The following is a 22,036-nucleotide window of genomic DNA, read 5'->3' on the forward strand; positions in this document are numbered from 1 at the left end:
ACAGAAGAAATACTTGAAACAGTAATGACTGAGAAGTTCCCCCAAATTAATTACAGACACCAAACGACAGATCCAGGAAGGTCAGAGAATACCAGGCAGGATAAATGCCAAAAATGTACACTGAGGCATATAATTTTTGAAATTACAGAAAATCAAAGTAAAAAAAAATCCTGAAAGAAGCCAGAGCAAAAAAAAAAAAAAAAAAATCCCACCTTACATATAGAGGAACAAAAGTAATTACATCCAACTTCTCAGAAACCATGCAAGCAAGAAGTGCAATATTTGAAGTGATGAGAGGAAAAACCCCACCACCTTAGAATTCTGTTTTCTGTAAAATTATCTTTCAGAAGTAAAGGAGAAATGAAGATTTTCTTAGACAAAAATTGAGGGAATTTGTTGCTTGTAGATCTTCCCTACAAGGAATATGGAAAGAAATTAGTTCTTTAGACAGAAGGAAAATATTAAAGGTCAAAAATTCAGATCTACACAGAGAAAGGAAGAACATCAAAGAAGAAAGAAGGAATAACTGAAGGTAAAATAAAAAAATAAAAATAAAACCTTTTCTCCTTTTGTGTTAAATTTTTATTTATTTTAAAGATTTTAGGGGTGGCCCCAATGGCTTAGTGGTTGGCGCTGCCTTCAGCCCAGAGCGTGATCCTGGAGGCCAGGGGATCGAGTCCTATGTCAGGCTCCCTGCATGGAGCCTGCTTTTCTCCCTCTGCCTGTGTCTCTGCCTCTCTCTCTCTCTCTCTAATTAATAAATAAAATAAAATAAAAATTTAAGGATTTTATTTTTATTTATTAATGAGAGACACACGCAGAGAGAGACAGGACCTAGACCAGAGGGAGAAGCAGGCTCCGTGCAGGAAGCCTGATGTGGCACTTGATCCCATGCCTTGAGCCAAAGGCAGACGCTCAGTCGCTGAGCCACCCTCAGAAAAGCCACCCTCTTTTTCTTCTTAATTGATAAAACAGCAGTTTATTCAAAATACTAGTAGCAACATTCTATTTGATTATGTATGCTTGTGTGTGTATATGCTTCTGTACATTTATGTGTAAGTGAAATAGATGACAGCAGTGTTCTCACACTACCCATGAAGTGGTATAGTGTTATTTGAAAGTGGATGTGGATTAATTATAAACGTATGCTGCAAACTCTAGGACAGCCATTAAAAAGGTAAAAAAAGTATAACTAATATGCCAGGAAAGGAGAGAAAATGGAATCATACAAATTGCTCAGTTAAAACCACAAAAGGCAAAGAGTAGAAGGCAAAACTAGGAGCAAAAGAACAAGGGCAGCAAATAGAAAATAGTAATGAGTATGGTAGATATTATTTTAACTATATCAGTGATCACTTTGAATTTCAGTAGTCTAACTGTACCAATTGAAAGAGATTATCAGAGTGGATAAAAAATATGACCAAACTATATATCGTCTATAAGAAATCCACTTTAAATATAAAGGCAAAAATAGATTAAAAGTAAATAGATGGAGAAAAATATACTATGCTAACACTAATCAAAAGAAAGCAGGAGTAGTTGTATTGATTTCATACAAAACAGACTACAAATTAAGGACAGTTTATCAGGGATAGAAGAAGGGCTTTACTAAAAGGGTCAGTTCTCCCAGAAGGTATTGTAATTGTTAACATGCTAACAACAGCATCAAACTATGTGAGACAAAAACTGATACAGCTATAAGGAGAAATAGATGAATTTTACATTTATAGTTGGAGACTTTGATATCCCTCTCTCAGAAATGGACACATCTAGCAGGCAGAAAATCAGTAAGGACATAGTTAAACTCAACAGCACCATCAATCAACTGGATATAATAGACATTTGTAGACTATTTCAGCCACTAACAACCGAATATACATTTCTCTCAAGCTCATGGAACATTTACCAATACCACACTCTGAGACGTAAAACACACCTTAACAAATGTAGAAGTCTAGAAATTATTCAGGGTCTGCTTTCAGACTACAGTGGAGTTAAACTAGAAGTCAATAACAGAAAGATAATTGGAAAATCCCAAATATGTGAGGATGAAACAATATATTTCTAAAATAATGTAAGGTCAAAGAAGAAATTACAAGAGAAATTAAGAAATATTTTCAACTAATTGAAAATGAGAATATAACTGACCAAATTTGTGGGATGTGGTAAAAGGAGTTCTTAGAGGGAAATTTATAGCATTGGAAGCATATATTAGAAAAGAAGAAAACTCAGTCTAAGTTTCCATTTTAGGAAATGAGAAAAAGAAAAGAAAATTAAATCCAGAGTAAGTAGAAGAAAAGAAATAATATGAATAAATCAAATTAAAAACAGAAAATAGCAAAAAACTAATGAAACCAAAGCTGGTTCTTTGAAAAAAGCAGTAATATTTATAAGCCTCCAGCCAGGCTATCTAAAGAAAAAAAGAGAAGGCACAAATTAATATCAGAGACAAAAGACAGACACCACAGCGGATCTCACAGAAAATAAAAGGATAATAAAGGAATACTGTGACTAATTCTATGCACACAAATTTGATAACCTAGATGAAATTTCAAATTCCTTGAAAGACACAATCTGCCAAAACTCACAGAAGAAACAGATGATCTGAATAGGCCTTTATTAAAGATATTGAATCAACAATTAGTAATCTTCCAAAACAGAAAGCACCAGGTCCAGATGGGTTCCATGTTGAATTCTACCAAATATTTGGGAAAGTTTTCTACAGTCTCTTTCAGAGGATAGAAGTAGAGCAAGTACTTCTTAACTCATTCTATGAGGCCAGTTTTACTCGAATATGAAAACCAAAGACAAAGACATTACCAGAGAACTATAGACCAGAAAATCCTCAACAAAATAGCAGCAAATTGAATCCAACAATTTGTGTAAAAGAGAATTCTGTACGACAACCAAGTGAGATTTATCACAGATGCATGAGGTTGGTTCAACATTCAAAAATCAATATAATCCATCACATCAAAGAACTAAAAAAGAAAAATCACATTATCGTATCAGTAGATGCAGAAAAAGCATTCACCAAAATCCACCACCCATTTTTGATAAAAACTCTCAATAGAGTAGGAATAGAGGTGAACTTTCTCAAATAGATGTTCTTTATAAAGAACCCTATAGCTAACATCTTACTTGATGCTGAGAAACTGGAAGCTTTCCCACTAAGATCAGGTACAAAGCAAGGATATCCCCTCTCACATATGACTCCTTTTTTGACATCAAACATGAAGTTCTTGCTTAATGCAATAAGACAAGAAAAGGAACCGAAAGGTATACAGATTGGGAAGGGAGACATAAAACTGTGTTTCCAGATGACATGATTGTCTATGTAGGAAATCCTAAAGATTTGACAGAAGAACTTTCCTGGAACTAATAAGTGATTACAACAAGATTGTAGGGTACAAGGTTAATACACAGAAGTAAATTGCTTTCCTATATACAATGAAAAAATGGAATTTGAGATTAAAAACAAAGCCATATACATTAGCACCCCCCCAAAGGAAATACTTAGGTACAAATCTAACAAAATATGTATAAGATCTAGATGAAGAAAACTACCAAACTATGTGAATGAAATCAAAGAACTGAATAAATGTGGAGAGAGATCCCATGTTTATGAATGGGAAGATGCAGTATTAAGATGTTACTTCTTCTCAACTTGATCTGTAGATTGACTGCAATGCCAATTAAAATTCCAGCAAGTTATTTTGTGGGTATCCACAAACTGATACCAAAGTTTATATGCAGAGCAAAAGACCCAAATAGCCAACATAGTATTGAAGGAGAAGGACGAAGTTAGAAGATTGACATTACTTGACTTCAGGACTTACCATAAACCTGCAGTACTCCAGACATTGTGGTATTGATAAAGGAAGAGACAAATAGGCAATGAAACAGAACAGAGAACTTAGAAATGCCCCCACCAATATAGTCCACTGATCTTTGAGAAAGAAGCAAAGGCAATACAATGGAACAAAGATAGTCTTTTCAACATGCGATATGGATGACAACTGGGCTTCCACATGCAAAAATGAATCTGGCATAGACCTTACAACCTTCACAGAAATTAACTCAAAATGGATCATAGACCTAAATATAAAAAGCAGAACTATAAAACCCCTTGAACATAATATGGGAGAAAGCCTAGATGACCTTGGGTACGGTGATACCTTTTTGGATAAAGCGCTAAGGGCATGCATGATCTGTAAAAGAAATAATTGGGCTTCACAAAAATTAAAAGCTACTTCTCTGTGAAAAATAATGTCAAGAGAATTAGAAGACAAGTCACATACTGGGAGGAAATATTTGCAAAAGACACATTTGGTAAAGGACTATTATCTGCAATATACAAAGAACTCTTAAAACTCAACAATGAGAAAACAACCTCAGTAAGAAATTAGTCAAAGACCTTAACAGACACCTCACCAAAGAAGGTACACTGATGGTAAATAAATATAGGAAAAGATGCTGCACATCATATGTCATCAGGGAAATGCAAATTAAAACAAAATCAAGATACTACTACATGCTTATTAGATTAGCCAAAATCTGGAACACTGATACCAATTACTGGCCAGGCTGTGCAGTAACAGGAACTCTCATTTATTCCTGGTAGGAATGCAAAATAGTACAGTGACTTTGGAAGACTATTTGGTGGTTTCTTATCAAACTAAGTATTTTCTTATCATATGATCTAGCAGTTGTGCATCTTGGTATTTACCCAAAGGGATTGAAAACTTGTATCCACATGAAAACCTGCGCAGGAATGTAGCAGCTTTATTCATAATTGCCAAAATTTGGATTTGTTGTCCAGCTGTCCTTCAGTAGGTAAGTGCATAAACAAGCCATGGTACATCCAGACAATGGAATATTACCAAGCTATCAAGCCATGAAAAGGCATAAGGGAACCTGAAATGCATATTATTAAATGGAAGAAGCCAATCTGAAAAAGCTACATGCTGTATAAATGTATAAAGGCAAAACTATGGAGACTATAAAAAAATCAATTGTGTGAGAAAGGAGGAAGGGATGAATAGCTGGAGGGTTTTGAGGGCAGTAAAAATACTGTTTGATACGATGATGATATGTCATTATACATTCATCCAAGGGCATAAAATGGACAGCACCAAGAATGGACCCTATGGTAAACTATGGACTTCGGATGATTATAATATGTCAATGCGGGTTCATCATTGGTAAAAAAAAAAAAAAAAAAAAAAAAAGTACCACTCTCATGTGAGATGTTGATATTGGGCGAGGCTGTGCATGTGTCAGGGCTGGGTGTATATGGGAAATCTCTGTCCCTTCCTCTTAGTTTTGTTGTGAACCTAAAACTACTCTTAAAAAAATAAGTCTTAAAAAGATAAGAGGAAAAGGAGTGTCTGCTGCCAACTCTTTGGGTGGCTTTGTGCTTTGAGTGGCTCGGTGCATTGCATATCATGGCCACATGTTGGAAAAATGATTAAGTGTGAAAGACACTGCTGATCTAATGATAAAGCTGATGGTAATAGGTAAAGAAGGACTATTCTTGAAAATAAGCTAGAGCTAAAGAAACTCTGGATATTTAGATTTTATAGCTAGTTTAAAATCATTTGATTGTTGGAATTCCTGTGTGAAAAATAACTTTGTTATTGCAAACTTTGCCTAACTAAATTGCTTTTGTAATAGACTCTAATGCAATTGATTTTAAAATGTACATTTTTGTTTCTTACGACCAGAATGCAAATAAATAGATTCTATTTTTAGAATCACTGACCTCTTAAAGATACTGCTAATCTCTTAATCTTTGGATTTAAATGCTGTTAGAAAGTGAAATGGCTGGTGGTTATGAAAATGTATTTGAAAAACAGAGGATTCACATTGTGATGTTCTGAAGCTTTTTATTCTCACATCTGCACAATAATATGTCCTTAGCCAGTGGGAGATACAGTAGGATACCAAGAGGCAGTATTACATAGTGATTAAGACTCTGAGTTTTAAATCAGACTCGGGTACAAACCCTCCTGCCACTATTTATCCTAACCTTACAGCATGTCATTTTCATCGCTAAACTCTAGCTCCTTATCTGTAAAAGTGGGGCTCATCTGTAGCTTTTATGACTATTATGGTGGAGATTAAATTAGAAAATGTACGTCAAGCCATTAGTGCAGTGCTCAGTAAGTAGCAGGCACTAGGAAATGGTACGCATCGTGGTGATCACTGTTCCTAGGTGGAGATTTTTTTTTTTTTAAGATTTTATTTATTTATTCACGAGAGACAGAGAGAGAGAGGCAGAGACACAGGCAGAGGGAGAAGCAGGCTCCATGCAGGGAGCCTGATGTGGGACTCGATCCCGGGTCTCCAGGATCACGCCCTGGGCTGCAGGTGGCGCTAAACCACTGAGCCCCCAGGCTGCCCCTAGGTGGAGATGTTTAAAGTATTGTGGAAACAGGTTGACCGTGTGTCCTACATTTGGGATTTAACTATAACTGTGTACATCAGATGCAGATGGGAGAAGACATTACATAGTTCAGTAGTTACATAGGAAAATACATTTGTAAAAACCGACTTTGCTTTGTACGATACTCAAAATCCTGATAAAGGGTGGAGGAGTAACACAACTTACAACTGTAGTAAAGTAGCGTTAAAAATACAGGCTCGTGGAGGTGGGGCAAGACGGCAGAGGGGTAGTGAGCTCTGCGCACCTGGGGGACTGCCGCACCGCCCCAACACCCACGGTCCGAATCCCCCTGAGAGTAGAGGGACAAGAGCGGACGCTACAGAGGGAAGGGTTTTCGCTTCTAGCAGGTAGGAAGGCGGAAGAAAATAAGATAAAAAAGAATCCAGTGGGGGAGGGGCCCCGCGAGGAGCCGGCCTCGGGGCAGGGGAGCCCAGCCCCGGAGAGGCGGGATCTCGAATCGGGCAGGACCCCAGGAGGGGCGGGGGCGCCGCCAGTCTCCCGGGGCGCGGGGAGGGGGGGGGGGCGCCGGGGAACGCGCACCCAGGCCGCAGCCCGGCTCGGTGAAGGGCTGGAGGCCCGGCGGGGCCTGGGGAGAAGCCGGTCGGCGGGGGAGGCTCCGGGCGGGGGCTGCGTCCTGCTGCCTTCGGGAGCCGCGGGGGCCCGGAGCGATTCCTGCAGCGCAGGCCCCGATCCCAGGGCGCCGGGACACAGCCCAGGATCCCGCGGTCCCCGGGACAGGCGGAGGCGGGAGGGCCCAGGACAGCGAGGGCGCTCCTGCCGCCGGCGATGTCCCTGCTGAGCTGAGCGGTGCTGTTCCTCCCTGTGTCACCCTGTGCCTGGGAGAGGCGGGGCCCCAGGGAACAGGGGCCTCCCGGGTAAGCAGCTCCCACTGAGCCCGGCACCTGGCAGGGGGCGGGGCATCCCCCGAGGTGCACACACCTGGGAATCAGCACAGCAGGCCCCTCCCCCACAAGACCAGCTGGAAGGACCGGGGAGAGCAAGTTCTGGACCAGGCAGCGCTAGAAGGCTCCAGGGGAAGTGGAGGGATTTATAGTACACAGAACTAGATGGTTCCACCTCCCCCCACCCCCCTTTATCCAGTACAACTCATTTTTATATCAGACTAAAATTTTCCAATATTTTTTCTGTTCTCCCACCTTAACTACAATATTTTACCACCTCTTCATTTCAAGTTTCTTCCTTTTTGACTTCCATATTTCTACAATTACATGTCTTAGATATATTTTCCGCTTCTGGATTCCCTTCAACATACTCACTTTAATTTTGGGTATATATGAGATTTGTTTTTTGTTTTCTCTCATTTTGTTCTATGATGGCGGAAGTTAATACCTTCTAAAACATGACCAGCACGCACCCAGAACCAAGTGGTATAGCGTGCTGGTTCATTCTGTGAGATTCCTCATTCCCATTCTGCCCCCTCTTTTATCTCATTTATGTTTTGGTTGTCAATGTTGGGGCTGTCTACAGGTATTTCTGGTTTATATAAATTTGGGACTGAGCATCTTCTAATATCCAGAACTTAATATACTCAGGACCAAGAGGATCACCCCCTAGAGCCCCTCAGATAGACTACATTCTCCCTCCACTACAACTGATTTACCACCACCATCTCCCAGTCCCCCACTTTTTTCCTCTTTTTCCTTTTTTCTTTTTTTTTCTCTTTTTCTTTTTTTCTTTTTTTTCTTTTTTTGTCATCTTCTTTGGGATTCTTAGCCTTTTATTTTTTACTACTTTCTTTAAAATCTGTTTTTCACCTTAGTGTTACTTATGTTTTATTTTGTTTGATCTTTGTTTTCATTTTCTGGTCTCTGGCCTCATCAGAATAATCTAGAGTAAAATTTACTTAGGTCATGATTGATGTTCTTGACTAGGCTGACTCATATAGCCACTCTGCACTGAGCAAAATAACCAGAAGGAAGAACTCACCACAAAAGAAAGAATCAGAAACAGAACTCTCTGTCACAGAGTTACATAATATGGATTACAATTCCATGTCACAAAGCCAATTCAGAGCACAATTATAAAGCTCCTGGTGGCTCTGGGAAAAAGCATAAAGGATTCAAGAGACTTCATGACTGCAGAATTGAGATCTAATCAGGCTGAAATTAAAAATCAATTAAATGATACGCAGTCCAAACTGGAGTTCCTAACAATGAAGGTTAATGAGGTGGAAGAAAGAATGTGTGACATAGAAGACAAGTTGATGGCAAGGAAGGAAGCCGGGACAACAGAGAAAAACAGAAGACCATGAGGAAAGGTTAAGGGAAATAAATGATAGCCTCAGAAGGAAGAATCTACGTTTAACTGGGGTTTCAGAAAGTGCCGAGAAGGACAGAGAGAGCCAGAAAGCATATTTGAACAAATCATAGCTGAGAACTTCCCTAATTTGGGGAGGGAAACAGGCATTCAGATCCAGGAGATAGAGAGGTCCCCCCCCCCCAAATCAATACAAATCCTTTAACACTTCGACATTTAATAGTGAAACTTGCAAATTCCAAAGATAAAGGGAAAATCCTTAAAGCAGCAAGAGACAAGAGATCCCTAACTTATATGGGGAGAAATATTAGATTAACAGCAGACCTCTCCACAGAGACCTGGCAGGCCAGAAAGGGCTGGCAGGATATATTCAGGGTCCTAAATGAGAAGAACATGCAGCCAAGAATACTCTATCCAGCAAGGTCCTTATTCAGAATAGAAGGAGAGATAAAGAGCTTCCAAGATAGACAGAAACTGAAAGAATATGCGACCACCAAACCAGCTCTGCAAGAAATATTAAGGGGGACTCTGTAAAAGAAAGAGGATGCCCAAAGAAATAATCCACAAAAACAGGGACTGAATAAATGTTACAATGACACTAAATTCATGTCTTTCAATAGTAACTCTGAACGTGAATGGACTAAATGATCCTATCAAAAGATGCAATCAAAAGATGCAAAAGATGCAAGGTTTCGGACTGGATAAAAAAGCAAGACCCGTCTATTTTCTGTCTACAAGAGACTCATTTTAGACCTAAGGACACCCACAGCCTGAAAATAAAAGCTTGGTGACCATTTTGCCATTCAAATGGTCCTCAAAAGAAAGCTGGGGTAGTAATCCTCCTATCAGATAAATTAAAGTTTATCCCAAAGACTGTAGTAAGAGATGAAGAGGGACACTATATCACACTTAAAGGGTCTATCCAACAAGAAGACCTAACAATCATGAATATGTATGCCCCTAATGTGGGAGCTGCTAAGTATATCAATCAGTTAATAACCGAACTAAAAACATACTTAGATAATAATACACTAATAGTAAGAGACTTCAACATGGCACTTCTGAAAATGACAGATCTAAGCACAACATCACTAAAGAAACAAGGGCTTTAAATGATACACTGGACCAGATGGATTCCACAGATACTTATGGAACTTTCCATCCAAACGCAACTGAATTCAAGTGCACATGGAACTTTCTCCAGAATAGACCATATACTGGGTCACAAATCAGGTCTCAACTGATGCCAAAAGATTGGGATTGTCCCCTGCATATTTTCAGACCATAATGCTTTGAAACTGGACCTCAATCACAAGAAGAAATTTGGAAGAAACTCAAACACGTGGAGGTTAAAGATCATCCTCTAAAAGTTGAATGGGTCAACCAGGAAATTAGAGAAGAATTAAAAAGATTCATGGAAACTAATGAAAATGAAAATACAACCATTCAAAATCTTTGGGATACAGCGAAAGTAGTCCTGAGAGGGAAATACATTGCAATACAAGCATCCCTCGAAAAATTGGAAAAAACTCAAATACACAAGGTAACCTTGCATCTAATGGAGCTGGAGAAAAATCAGCAAATAGATCCTACACCAAGCAGAAGAGACTTAATAAAGACTCGAGCAAAACTCAATGAAATAGGGACCAGAAGAACTGTGGAACAGATAAACAAAACCAGGAGTTGGTTCTTTGAAAGAATTAATAAGATAGATAAACCATTGGCCAGCCTTATTAAAAAGAAGAGACTCAAATTAATAAAATCATGAATGAAAAAGGAGAGATCACCACCAACCCCAAGGAAATACAAACGATTTTAAAAACATATTATGAGCAGCTATACACCAATAAATTAGGCAATTTAGAAGAAATGGACGTATTTCTGGAAAACCACAAACTACCAAAACTGGAACAGGTAGAAATAGAAAACCTGAACAGGCCTATAACCAGGGAGGAAATTGCAGCCATCATCAAAAACCTCCCAAGACACAAAAGTCCATGGCCAGATGGCTACCCAGGGGGAATTCTATCAAAGCTTTAAAGAAGAAACCATACCTATTCTACTAAAGCTGTTCTGAAAGATAGAAAGAGATGGAGTACTTCCAAACTCATTCTATGAGGCCAGCATCACCTTAATTCCAAAACCAGACAAAGACCCTACCAAAAAGGAGAATTATAGACCAATATCCCTGATGAACACAGATGCAAAAATTCTCAACAAATACTAGCCAATAGGATCCAACAGTACATTAAAAAGATTATTCACCATGACCAAGTAGGATTTATCCCCGGGATGCAAGGCTGGTTGAACACTCGTAAAACAATCAATGTGGTAGAATGAAACTAGACCACTCTCTTTCACCATACACAAAGATAAACTCAAAATGGATGAAAGATCTAAGTGTGAGACAAGATTCCATCAAAATCCTAGAGGAGAACACAGGCAACACCCTTTTTGAACGTGGCCACAGCAACTCCTTGCTAGATACATCTATGAAGGTAAGGGAAACAAAAGCAAAAGTGAACTATTGGGACTTAAGATAAAAAGCTTCTGTACAGCAATAGAAACAGTCAATAAAACTAAAAGACAACCTTCAGTTTGGGAGAAGATATTTGCAAATGACATATCAAATAAAGGGGCTAGTATCCAAGATCTATAAAGAACTTATTCAACTCAACAGCAAAGAAACAAACAATCCAATCATGAAATGGGCCAAAGACATGAACAGAAATTTCACCACAGAAGACCTACACATGGCCAACAAGCACATGAGAAAATGCTCCGCATCACTGGCCATCAGGGAAATACAAATCAAAACCACAATGAGATACCACCTCACACCAGTGAGAATGGGGAAAATTAACAAGAAAGGAAACAACGAATGTTGGAGAGGATGTGGGGAAAGGGGAACCCTCTTGCACTGTTGGTGTGAATGTGAACTGGTTCAGGCACTCTGGAAAACTGTGTGGAGGTTCCTCAAAGAGTTAAAAGTAGAGCTACCCTTCAACCCAGCAACTGCACTACTAGGGATTTACCCCAAAGATACTCATGTAGCGAAATGCTGGGATACCTGTATCCGGATGTTTCTAGCAGCAATGTCCACAATAGCCAAACTATGGAAGGAGGCTCGGTGTCCATCGAAAGATGAATGGATAAAGAAGATGTTGTCTATGTATACAATGGAATATTCCTCAGCCATCAGAAGAGACGAATACCCACCATTTGCTTCAGCATGGATGGAATTGGAGGGCATTATGCTGAGTGAAGTAAGTCAATCAGAAAAGGACAATCATTATGTGGTTTCACTCACACGGAGAATATAGGAAATAGTGAAAGGGAATAAAGGGGAAAGGAGATAAAATGAGTGGAAAAAATCAGAGAGGGTGACAGAACACGAGAGACTCCTAACACTGGGAAACAAACAAGGGGTAGTGGAAGGGAAGGTTGGTGGGGGGATGGGGTAATTGGGTGACGGGCACTGAGGGGGGCACTTGATGGGATGAGCCCTCGGTGTTCTACTATATGTTGGCAAATTGAACTCCAATAAAAAAATTCCCAAAAAATAGGCTTGTACAAAATACTTAAATTTCATTTTTTCTCTTTACCAAGTAGAAATCTGTGTTGTAACCAATATAAAGTTCATATTCTCAAAAACATTTTCATACATTCAGAGAAGGATATATCATTTATGATTTATATTACACTCATTTGTTTCCTGATAGGATGGGCAAATGTTAAGAAAAATAAAATTATGACTCAGTTGTAGTTTTAATAATCATTGTAATAAACTCATAGAAAGATGTGAGATATAGTATGTAGGTCCTCTGTAATTTTAGTTGTGAAAATTTATACACCAAAAGGATACTAAAGAGAATAAAGACTAAAATGATAGTAATAGTGGAATTTCTACTGAACTTTTTGGCTGCCAAGGGAAAAAGAAATAAGGGAGATTGTAGTTTTCATAGATAAACATGTTTGTCAGGAGAAAATTCACTTTTTTTCTGGCACTAAGTTATATAGGTGAAGTTACCATGTATTTATATAGGTGAAGTGTGAATGATAATTGTAGTCAGTGTCTTCAACTATGGGTTTCTTCCCTTTTTTTTTTTTTTATATTCAACTACAGTTTTAGGTGTTTTTTTTTTTTAATTTATTTATTCATAGAGACACAGCTAGAGAGAGAGGCAGAGACACAGGCAGAGGGAGAAGCAGGCGCCATGCAGGGAGCCCGATGCGGGACTCGATCCCGGGTCTCCAGGATCATGCCCTTGGCTGCAGGCAGCGCTAAACCGCTGCGCCACCGGGGCTGCCCTCAACTACAGTTTTAAAGAACCAATAAAAATGTTTGACTATTTATATAGCCCTAATTATAGTAAAGATTTGACACTTAATTGTAAATGGTGAAGGCCTTTCTTTTTTTTTTTTTTTTTTAATTAATTTTTATTGGTGTTCAATTTACCAACATACAGAAAAACACCCAGTGCTCATCCCGTCAAGTGTCCACCTCAGTGCCCGTCACCCATTCCCCTCCAACACCCGCCCTCCTCCCCCCTTCCACCACCCCTAAAGGCCTTTCTTTTTTAAGAGTTATTATACCTCAAGTGTTTTTTTTTATGTTTTTATTTTTAATTTTTATTTTTTTAAATATACCTCAAGTAAATACTTCTGGTACACTAGCTGCTAACAGCTTGGAGCCTAGCTAGCTAATGTCATATTCAGACTGCCTCTTTCAATCCCTCTGTAACTTTCTCAAGAACTGGAAAGCAGTTTTTCAGTATTATGGTAGGTACCAAAGTATAGAACTTGTATGGCCATTGACAAGAGAATAAAATAGATCTTTTTCTTTTTTTTAAAAAAGATTTTATTTATTTTAGAGACAGAGAGTGTATGCATGAGCAAGTGTGAGCTGGGGGAGGGGCAGAAGGAGAGAGGGAGAGAGAGCCTGAGGAGCTGAGCATGGAGCCCCATGTGGGGCTTAATCTTACAACCCCAAGGTCATGACCTGAGCCAAATTTAAGAGTTGGACACTTAACTGAATGAGCCACCCAAGTGCCCTTTTTTTTTTTTTAAAGATTTTGTTTATTTTTGAGAGTGCGTGCGCACGTGGGCATGTGTGACACCCAAGGGGGAGGGGCAGAGGGTGAGAACCTCAAGCAGACTTCCTGCTCATTGCAGAGCCCCACGCAGCACTCAACCCCACAACCCATGAGATCATGCCCTGAGCCAAAACCAAGAGTCGGATCCTTAATGGATGGAGTCACCCAGGTGCCCCCAACATAGGTATTTCTCAATCAACTGTCAACATTTTCTTAGTATGCAATATGGTCTTTTTTGTGAACTATTTTGTATTTGGATTTTTTAAAAGGGGAGTACGTTTTTGGACTGTTTCTTTTTTTAGTTTCAGAGATTTAGAATCCTAAATGATTTAAGTTATGGATGAAGTTACAGAGGAGAAGATATTAGACTTCTCAAATTTTGCTTCTTAGGTAGAAAAAGCAAAGATTTAATGTCAAACTCCTGTGGATTTCTGGTACAAATTGGGCACTTTATGAGCAAATTATAAGTTGAATTTTTATTCTTGTATTAATCTTCTGGTACAGAGAGAAAGACTGACTCAATACTTAGATTAATATATTTAAAATAACTCTTCTTGAGTCTTTTGTTGTGGATATATTATAATCCCTTGAGGTAAAATCCATAATTATTTTTCCTTTTGCCCAACACTAATGTTACCTTAGCCTGAGGAAATTATTCATCACTCTTATTATTTTCTAATATATAAACTTAGGAACAGTGGCTGCTTCTCACACCTTCATGGACTCTATTTGGGCCAGGCAGCTTCACAGTATAAAGTGGATAGGATCTGAGCCCGAGCCAGGCCATTTGCTCATTTTGTCTCTGAGCATGTTATTGAAGTTTTCTAAGGCTCCATTTGATCCACCGTAAATGGAGATAATTCACCTCACAGGGATGTTGTAAAGATAGGAAGATAATGTGTGGGTGTACCTACAAGCAAATTTCCATGATGGCTTATAAAAATGTGTGGAATGTAAGCAAGGGTCCTGTGTTCCCAGCCCTAGGCACTTGGTGCTAGCACTTCCCTATGGTGGAGGCTCACAGGAAATTCAGAGGCAGACCTCGGTGAATCTTGAGGATATTTTAATTGACTGTGTGTTGCCATTGGCACGAGGGAAATGGACTGTAACATTTTATAAGCCAAGTTCAAAGGAGTAGATGTTTGTCAAAGCTTTGTGTAGGCTGGTCCTTTTTCTACAGTTAGTATCTTTTTCAGTTGAGCCTCAGGTCAGCTGTCTCTGATATTATAACAACTCATATGCCATTGCAAACTAATTTCAGGAAAACGTGAGGAGGAGATTTGATTCTTTTTTCATGAGTCCCATTTGGGCTCTTCTCCTATTTAGACTATTGGCATTTTGTGACCTACAAGTTAGGCTCATAAAGTTCTATCTGGGGCTCTTAATATACACATTCTCATTCAAACCCCTTATAGGTGTTCTTGTCCTTCCTCTAAATCTTAAATTGCATACACTCTGCTTAGCAGACACTAAGGAAGCCCTGAATTTTCTGCATTCTAGACATTAAGGTTGAGAAGAAGTGGATGTCTCAGGGCCACTTTGTGGAAAATAATGAGAATATAGTAGAGCATTTTATCTGTAATAAAGACTTTTGGCCAGGAAAAACAAAAGAGCAGAAGACTAGTGAGCAAGAAGCCATGGTTGAAAATGCTTTTCAATTCTCTGCCAGAAAAACTCATCTTTGCTTTGTTTTTAATATTCCTCCTACTTTGGCCCTTACCTCAATTATGCCTTTTTTTTTTTTTTTTTTTTTGTGAAGAAATCAGTTATCTTTCCTCACCTCCAAGTATTCACTCTTGTCCCCTAAATATCAGTTAAATTTGGTATGGCAAGTGAGCCACCCTTCATGTCTCTGTAATGGGTGGAGCAGATGGGAGCTTTTGTGTGTGACAGGATCCAGCCAGATACTTCTCTATCACTTGGCAGTTCAGAGCACTGAGCTCTGAAAGGCTTTGCTATGTTCTCTTGTGATTTATCTTGGACACTTACACTTAGAACATGGGTCTTCACATTGGTCTTTTATTGAAAAAAACATAGTTTATTATTGAAGGATGCCATGTGTCTTTAAGGTACACTTTTAAAATGTTTTTTAAGAAATCACTCTGAGGGGAGGAAAAACAATTTCCCTTCTACCCTTCTGAGTTCTCAGCTGGAATTCTATAATAGATTAACATGAGAAAAACTATTGATTAACATATATACCTCATGTACACATGGGAGATACTCAGGGAAAAATGGATAACTTAAAGATGTAGCTTTAGAATTCAGGATTAAATTTCATCTTAATAGGGAAAAAGGAGTGGAGATGTAGGCCTCTGAGGGAAAGTAAGTGGTTTTTAGGAATAATGATTGAGCCCATAGAAGAATAGGTGGGAGATATGGGATTGTGACATAGTCTTTCTGGGTGTGGTGTGGACTTCATGACTATTCTCTTGTGATGAGAGTCAGTTCTCCCCAGTTGATGAAACTCTCAGGGAAGGGACTTATGACAATGGAGTTCCTTTTGGAGGACTTGTCTTCAGGTAGATAAGGGGAGTTCAGAGAAAGCCTCTTCCTGTACTTGCTGTTTTCAAGTGTCTACAGATCAAAGTAGTATACCAAAGGGGCATATTTTGGGATGGCTTATTCTGCTGATCCTTTACACAGTCTAACTTTTAAAATTGGAATATTTGAAAGTCCTCTTAAAATGAAGCATGTCTAATTTCAGGCTTAATTTCTTAGATATCTATGTAGGGAAAAAACGTGTGTGTGTGTGTGTGTGTGTGTGTGTGTGTAATATATGGAAATTTTGTTGTAAATGTTATATTCATCTCTCATCTCTCATCCCTCATCTCTCCCTCTCCCCACAACACAACACAACACAACACAACACATCAAACTTACACAGTTCTACATACTCCTTAGTTGCAGGCCTCCACAGAGTGGTGGCATTTATAGTGTCCATAAACTCTTATTTTTTTTCCTAATAACATTTATAGATGGTTTCCTTTTTTGCTCTTGCATGAGTTAGAACTACTTCCTTACTGTTGGTTGAAAATAAGATCCCCATCCATTGTTCAAATTATGTTAGGGTAGCTCCTAGTTGACACAAAAATATATTATATGCTTTAATATGACACCCATGATAAGTCAGTGATAAGAACTTTCATGTAAGGGTGAAAACACATAAATCATTTTCATGCTATAGGAGGTTTCAGTCAGTCCCACAGTACTTTCAACCTCGTTTACAACTTTGTGAGACTTCTGGGGGTCCCTGACACCTCACCTACACTAGTCTACAGAACTCCCCCTCTGATTTCTATTCCAAATGCTTCTTCCTTTTCAGTCTTGCTTCCTATCTTTGATAGCTTTGGACTAAGGCCATGATAATGGAGGTAGAGCAGTCATCTGACACTGGGCTGCTCATACCCGGCATGTACCCTCATCCCGCAGCCTCTGGAACGAGCATGTCCGTGAGGGGGTGCAACTAGAATGTAAATCCAGGTCTCTACCCAAAACTCAATGCTCTTTCTTTTTCCTTTTCATAGCAGGGACCCTTTTAAATGTTTTGTTTGTTTTTAACAAAATCTCTTCTTTTGTTCAAAAACGAACGATTGGGCAAGCTGTTCACAGGAAAATAGGAAAGAGGTTATTCTTTGTCCTGGAATTAACGGTGCTACCTGTATGTAATTTAGAGCTAAGTATCCATGTACTGAGGATACATGTTCAGTTCATTTCCTAAAGGAGAACGAGATTGAAATAGTTTGGAAACCACTGCTCTGAGCCACAATGAAAGTGGCTCACCTCTACAATGAGAATACTACTTCTCTGCTCTTGGGATTGTTCTGTGGATTCAGTATGACCATCTTTGTGAGGGTTTTAGACTATGTTGGTGCAGAGAAAGTGTTCAGTAACAAGAAGCTTCATTACATGTTGTGAGTCTTGATGGTATTTCCAATGATTTATTTTCATCTCTAGTATAGATACTTGTATTCACTAGTATCAGGAAATGTGTTTTTCATGTGTCAGTCCACTTACTTGGAATAATATTCCATTGATTTTGAACTTCTTCGGTTGCAAAATTGGCGTGGCAGTAAACAAGACTTGTCCTCAAGAAAGTAGAAATGCAGAATCGCCTGTTTGTGCGTGTAATGACTTACGTATGCTAAAGAGAGCATTTAAAATTCACACAGTACATACTTTTCAAATCTGGAATAGATTAATTTTCTGGAGCTATTTTGCTAATGTTTAGATAATAAAATAAGTATAGATGACATGGTGTATTGTGCTCTGATTTTGAAAGAGATTCTTTGTCCTATAAATTCTAACATGCCTTCCTATTTTATTCCTGCTGTTTTAGGGAATATCTTGGTAAACAGCTCCAATCTGAGCAACCCCAGACTGCTGCTGCCCGAAGCTGAATGTGTCCTCCAGCCTCAGAATCTCCAGCCGCCATGTTTAACCTGGGACAGAGTACCTGGAGTAGGAATCTCAGTAGTTAGGGTCAGGAGCAAATACCTTTTCATTTTACTTGCAATTATCTTCTGTTGTGTCACTTTTCCCAATGCTGATTTTTGTTAAATGTGTTTGCCCATTAAGTTGTATAAAAGTAAGTGCTTTCTGTTGCTAAGGAGAAGATTACTGTCACATATACTGCTTGTAATTTCTGTATTTATTGTTCTCTGAAAATGAGTATAGTTATTAAAGGATTCTCACTTCGAAAAGGTTTTCTCTTTACTTGTTCCTTACTCAGACTTTAACAACACTCATCTTTTTTTCCCTAGCCAAATTGAGAAAATTGTTGCAAAATAGTGAATGGTAAATAAATGTTAAAATTATATGTATCTGTGTCCATCCATCTACTCATCCAGCCAGCCAGCCATCTATGCACAATACACATTACAGCAATCCTCTGCTAATATTTAAAGAACTTTAAAATTTTAAATAGATTTTTAACATGATGCTGTGGTCCAAAAGATTTGCCTGTGGAGCTAAGTGAAGAATTTCAGCTTTAGGTTATTTTATTTCATTGATTTCCTGTACTTTCATTCTTGGATTTTAGTACTTCCAGTCTCTTTTCTTTAATATTTTCTGTTTCCAGTATGGCCAGTAGATATTTATTTCTGTCCCCTTCCCTCTTTACTTTGGAACTACAGGCCTTCAGCAGGGCATGCATGGCATACATGTCCCCCTACTCCCAGATCTGAACCTTTTGTCTTTAAATCTCTCTCTGAGTCTCATTTTTTATTCATTTCCATTGTGCATTACTGGCAGTTCTCTGAATGCTGAGGTGTTTGGCGAATGTGGGAAGGCTAATAAACTATTTTGGTAGGTTTTTTCTTCTGTAGAAAGACACTCATAGGATCCATCTTCTGTTTCAGCATCGAATATTGTTTTATTTTCAGCATAGAGATCCTATAGGAAAAGTTAGTTAAGATAATCGATGTTTTTCTTGGTTAGTGAGTACATGTGAGTGAATGGTTTTTCTTAAAGAGTTGACTTCATATTTGCCAAGAAACCATGTAGTCTGATCAAACCAATTTTTTAACTGAAAGCTTTTTAAATTGCTTAGACCTAGATATTTTACTTCCTAAAACAAGAGACAGAACTTTTTTCAGTGGTAGTTACACAGATTCTGCATTAGCAACAGGATCAGTTTTCAATTTAATGTAATAGTTTGTAAAGCCTATTGGGTTTTCTAAGACATTTAATTTCTGGAAGTTCTGGTAATGAGACATGGCAGTTCTCTGAATTTCATAAGAGTACATTGATTGTTCGATATCATAATTCTGATTTTAGTTCCATTTTGCATGAATTCTAAAGTAGACTCAATGACAGTCATTCTGATAGAAATTGTTAATCCTTTAATTCCCAAGAAATGCTTTTGGACATAGGAAGCAATACTCCCATGTCCTCATATTTTAATTGTTATCCTGTATACTAAAATTATCTCTAGGTACCTTTTTCTCCTTCAAATCTTTACATTCAGCTTATAGAACTTATTTCTAAGACTTATAAGAACAATCACTTTTATTTTTTCTCTTCGCTTAATGCTTTTGATTAACATTCAATGATTAAACCTGCCTAAAATTTAATATCACTTGTATGTTCAACTAAACTGCAAATACCTAACAGAGTAGACTTATAAATCTGACATACAAATAGTAGTTAATGCTTATAAATCTAATCAGGCGATAATTTAGTAGAACAAATTTTGTTAAGCATTTTTGAACATCTTTAAAAATAGCCAAAACAAAGAGCACAGTGATTATAACATTTGTTAATCCACCTAATAAACACGATTTACACAATGTCTTTAATTACAGGATTGAATAATTTCATAATTTTCTCTGTAATTATGTATTTTTAAAAATCCTTTTGTGTGTCATTGGCTATGTCTGTTTTCAATTTGTGAAAAATAATTTCACAAAGAGTTGAAATATATTAGAAAAAAGTTGGTATAGAATTCAGGTATTACTAGATTTCTTGTTGAGGGAACAATAGGTTCTACAGGGTTTGACAGGAATCCCAACTAAATAAATGAATTTCTGAATTAACATCCATTAATCGTTTATAATAAAATTAACCTGAGTAGGTATGTACAGTAATTTTACAAAAAAAAAAAAAAGACCTGATTTTCGGATATTGCGAGGTGTACATAGACATTCACATTAAAGGAAGAATGAAATAATATCTTGTTTTTTTGGAAAACTCCTTTTGGAGATCCTCTTGACCCTCATATTTTAAAAATTGGGAAAGGCCTTCCCACTGGCAGGTGAAGCTCGGCGCCACATATTACACCAGGTGAGTCACGGATATCAGATTAATAGAATATATAAAATTTAAAAAAAATCTCCTTTCCTTCCTATTTAGCCACAGCAGACCTAGCGGGGGTTAATTTTCATATAATTAAAATTTAAATAATTTTGTAACCTTTAGCTCTTAAATCTTGGAAAGCTCAGAGCCAACTTTTGATGCTTTTGATTTATAATTACTTAAAAGTTTCTCTGTTCTCATTTTTTGCCTTTGAAAATAGAGAATGTTTGAGACTAAATTTTGAAACCACTCAATGTTAGTAGGTGTCAAAGTTATTTTCCAAATCTGAACCTTATGATGAAATCACCTTTTAGTTTCAAATTTCTCTCTTCTTTTGCTGTACAAAATGTTCTGTTCTGGTTAAGAGATGTGGCTCCTTTAACTTTCTGAACAATGTCCCAGTGGAAAAGTCAGAAAGATAAATGATGTTATGTTACTTCATTTATGCAAATGTGACACTGAGTTCACATTCTCTTTTATTTTTTATTTTATTTTTTAAAAGATTTTATTTATTTATTCATGAGAGACAGAGGCAGAGACACAGGCAGAGGGAGAAGCAGCCTCCCTGCAGAGAGCCCGATGTGGGACTCGATCCCAGGACTCCAGGACGACCACCTGAGCCAAAGGCAGACGCTCAGTGACTGAGCCACCCAGGCACCCTCTGTTTCAATTTTTAAAAGGGACTGTTGACTACTCTTCCAAAACCAGAATAAAAGTGGAATAACCACTTTTATGATTAATACTGGTTCTAGATGCTTTACCTTCCAGTAACCATCTAGGTCATTGTCTTTTTTTCCCCTCCCAAAGAAACAAAGTATCAGAGAGCTTGGTTGAAAGAACCAATGTACAAAGATTGCTGAATATAACAGGTAGAAAGAAAATATTTGCAAAAGTAGCACAAAGGTTGAGGGGGCAGAAATGAATTACGCTCTTCTAAGGTTCTTACATTATGCATGAGGTGGTGTAACAATTTAGACTATGATGAATTAAGGATGCATATATAATTCCTTAGAACAACCGCTGAAACAATAAGCTAAGAGGTATAGCTGAGGAGCCATTAGTGAAGATAAAATGAAATGCTCAAAATACTCGATTAACCTGAAAGGTGTCAGGAGAGGAGGAATAATGAGGGGACACAGAAAGCAAGTAGCAATAAAATGGATTTAACCCAACAATAACTACATTCATGAAAGGGGTCTGGGACTCCTGCCATTCTATGTATGTCCAAAATTTTAACTGTTCAGGGCTACCATACCTAGGAAGCCCATTGCTTCCAGTTCCCAAGATTTGGGAAGGGAATGTATTCTGAGGTGCTGAGTGGTTGGTTGTTATCACCTCCTCTCATCTACCCTTTTATAGGCTGTTAGTGGAGTAGAAAAGCAGACACTGAAGTTAGTTACCAATTTCCAGTTTCTGGAAT

General features: G+C 38.1%; 1 protein-coding gene across 4 annotated transcripts in view; it reads left to right on the forward strand.

Moving 5' to 3' along the window:
• Positions 1 to 18,524, forward strand: part of ATP6V1H (ATPase H+ transporting V1 subunit H) — a 127,134-nt gene extending 108,610 nt beyond the window's left edge. For all 4 annotated transcript variants that reach the window (XM_072734735.1, XM_026011408.2, XM_072734736.1 and 1 more), the window contains one exon: positions 18,161 to 18,524. In XM_072734735.1, the coding sequence (XP_072590836.1) occupies positions 18,161 to 18,221 (61 nt within the window). In that variant the 3' untranslated portion in view covers positions 18,222 to 18,524. The remainder of the gene's footprint in view (positions 1 to 18,160) is intronic.
• The last annotated feature ends 3,512 nt before the right edge of the window (positions 18,525 to 22,036 follow it).

This window comes from Vulpes vulpes, chromosome 13 (genome assembly GCF_048418805.1).
Source record: "Vulpes vulpes isolate BD-2025 chromosome 13, VulVul3, whole genome shotgun sequence".
Taxonomy (NCBI): Eukaryota; Metazoa; Chordata; class Mammalia; order Carnivora; family Canidae; genus Vulpes; species Vulpes vulpes.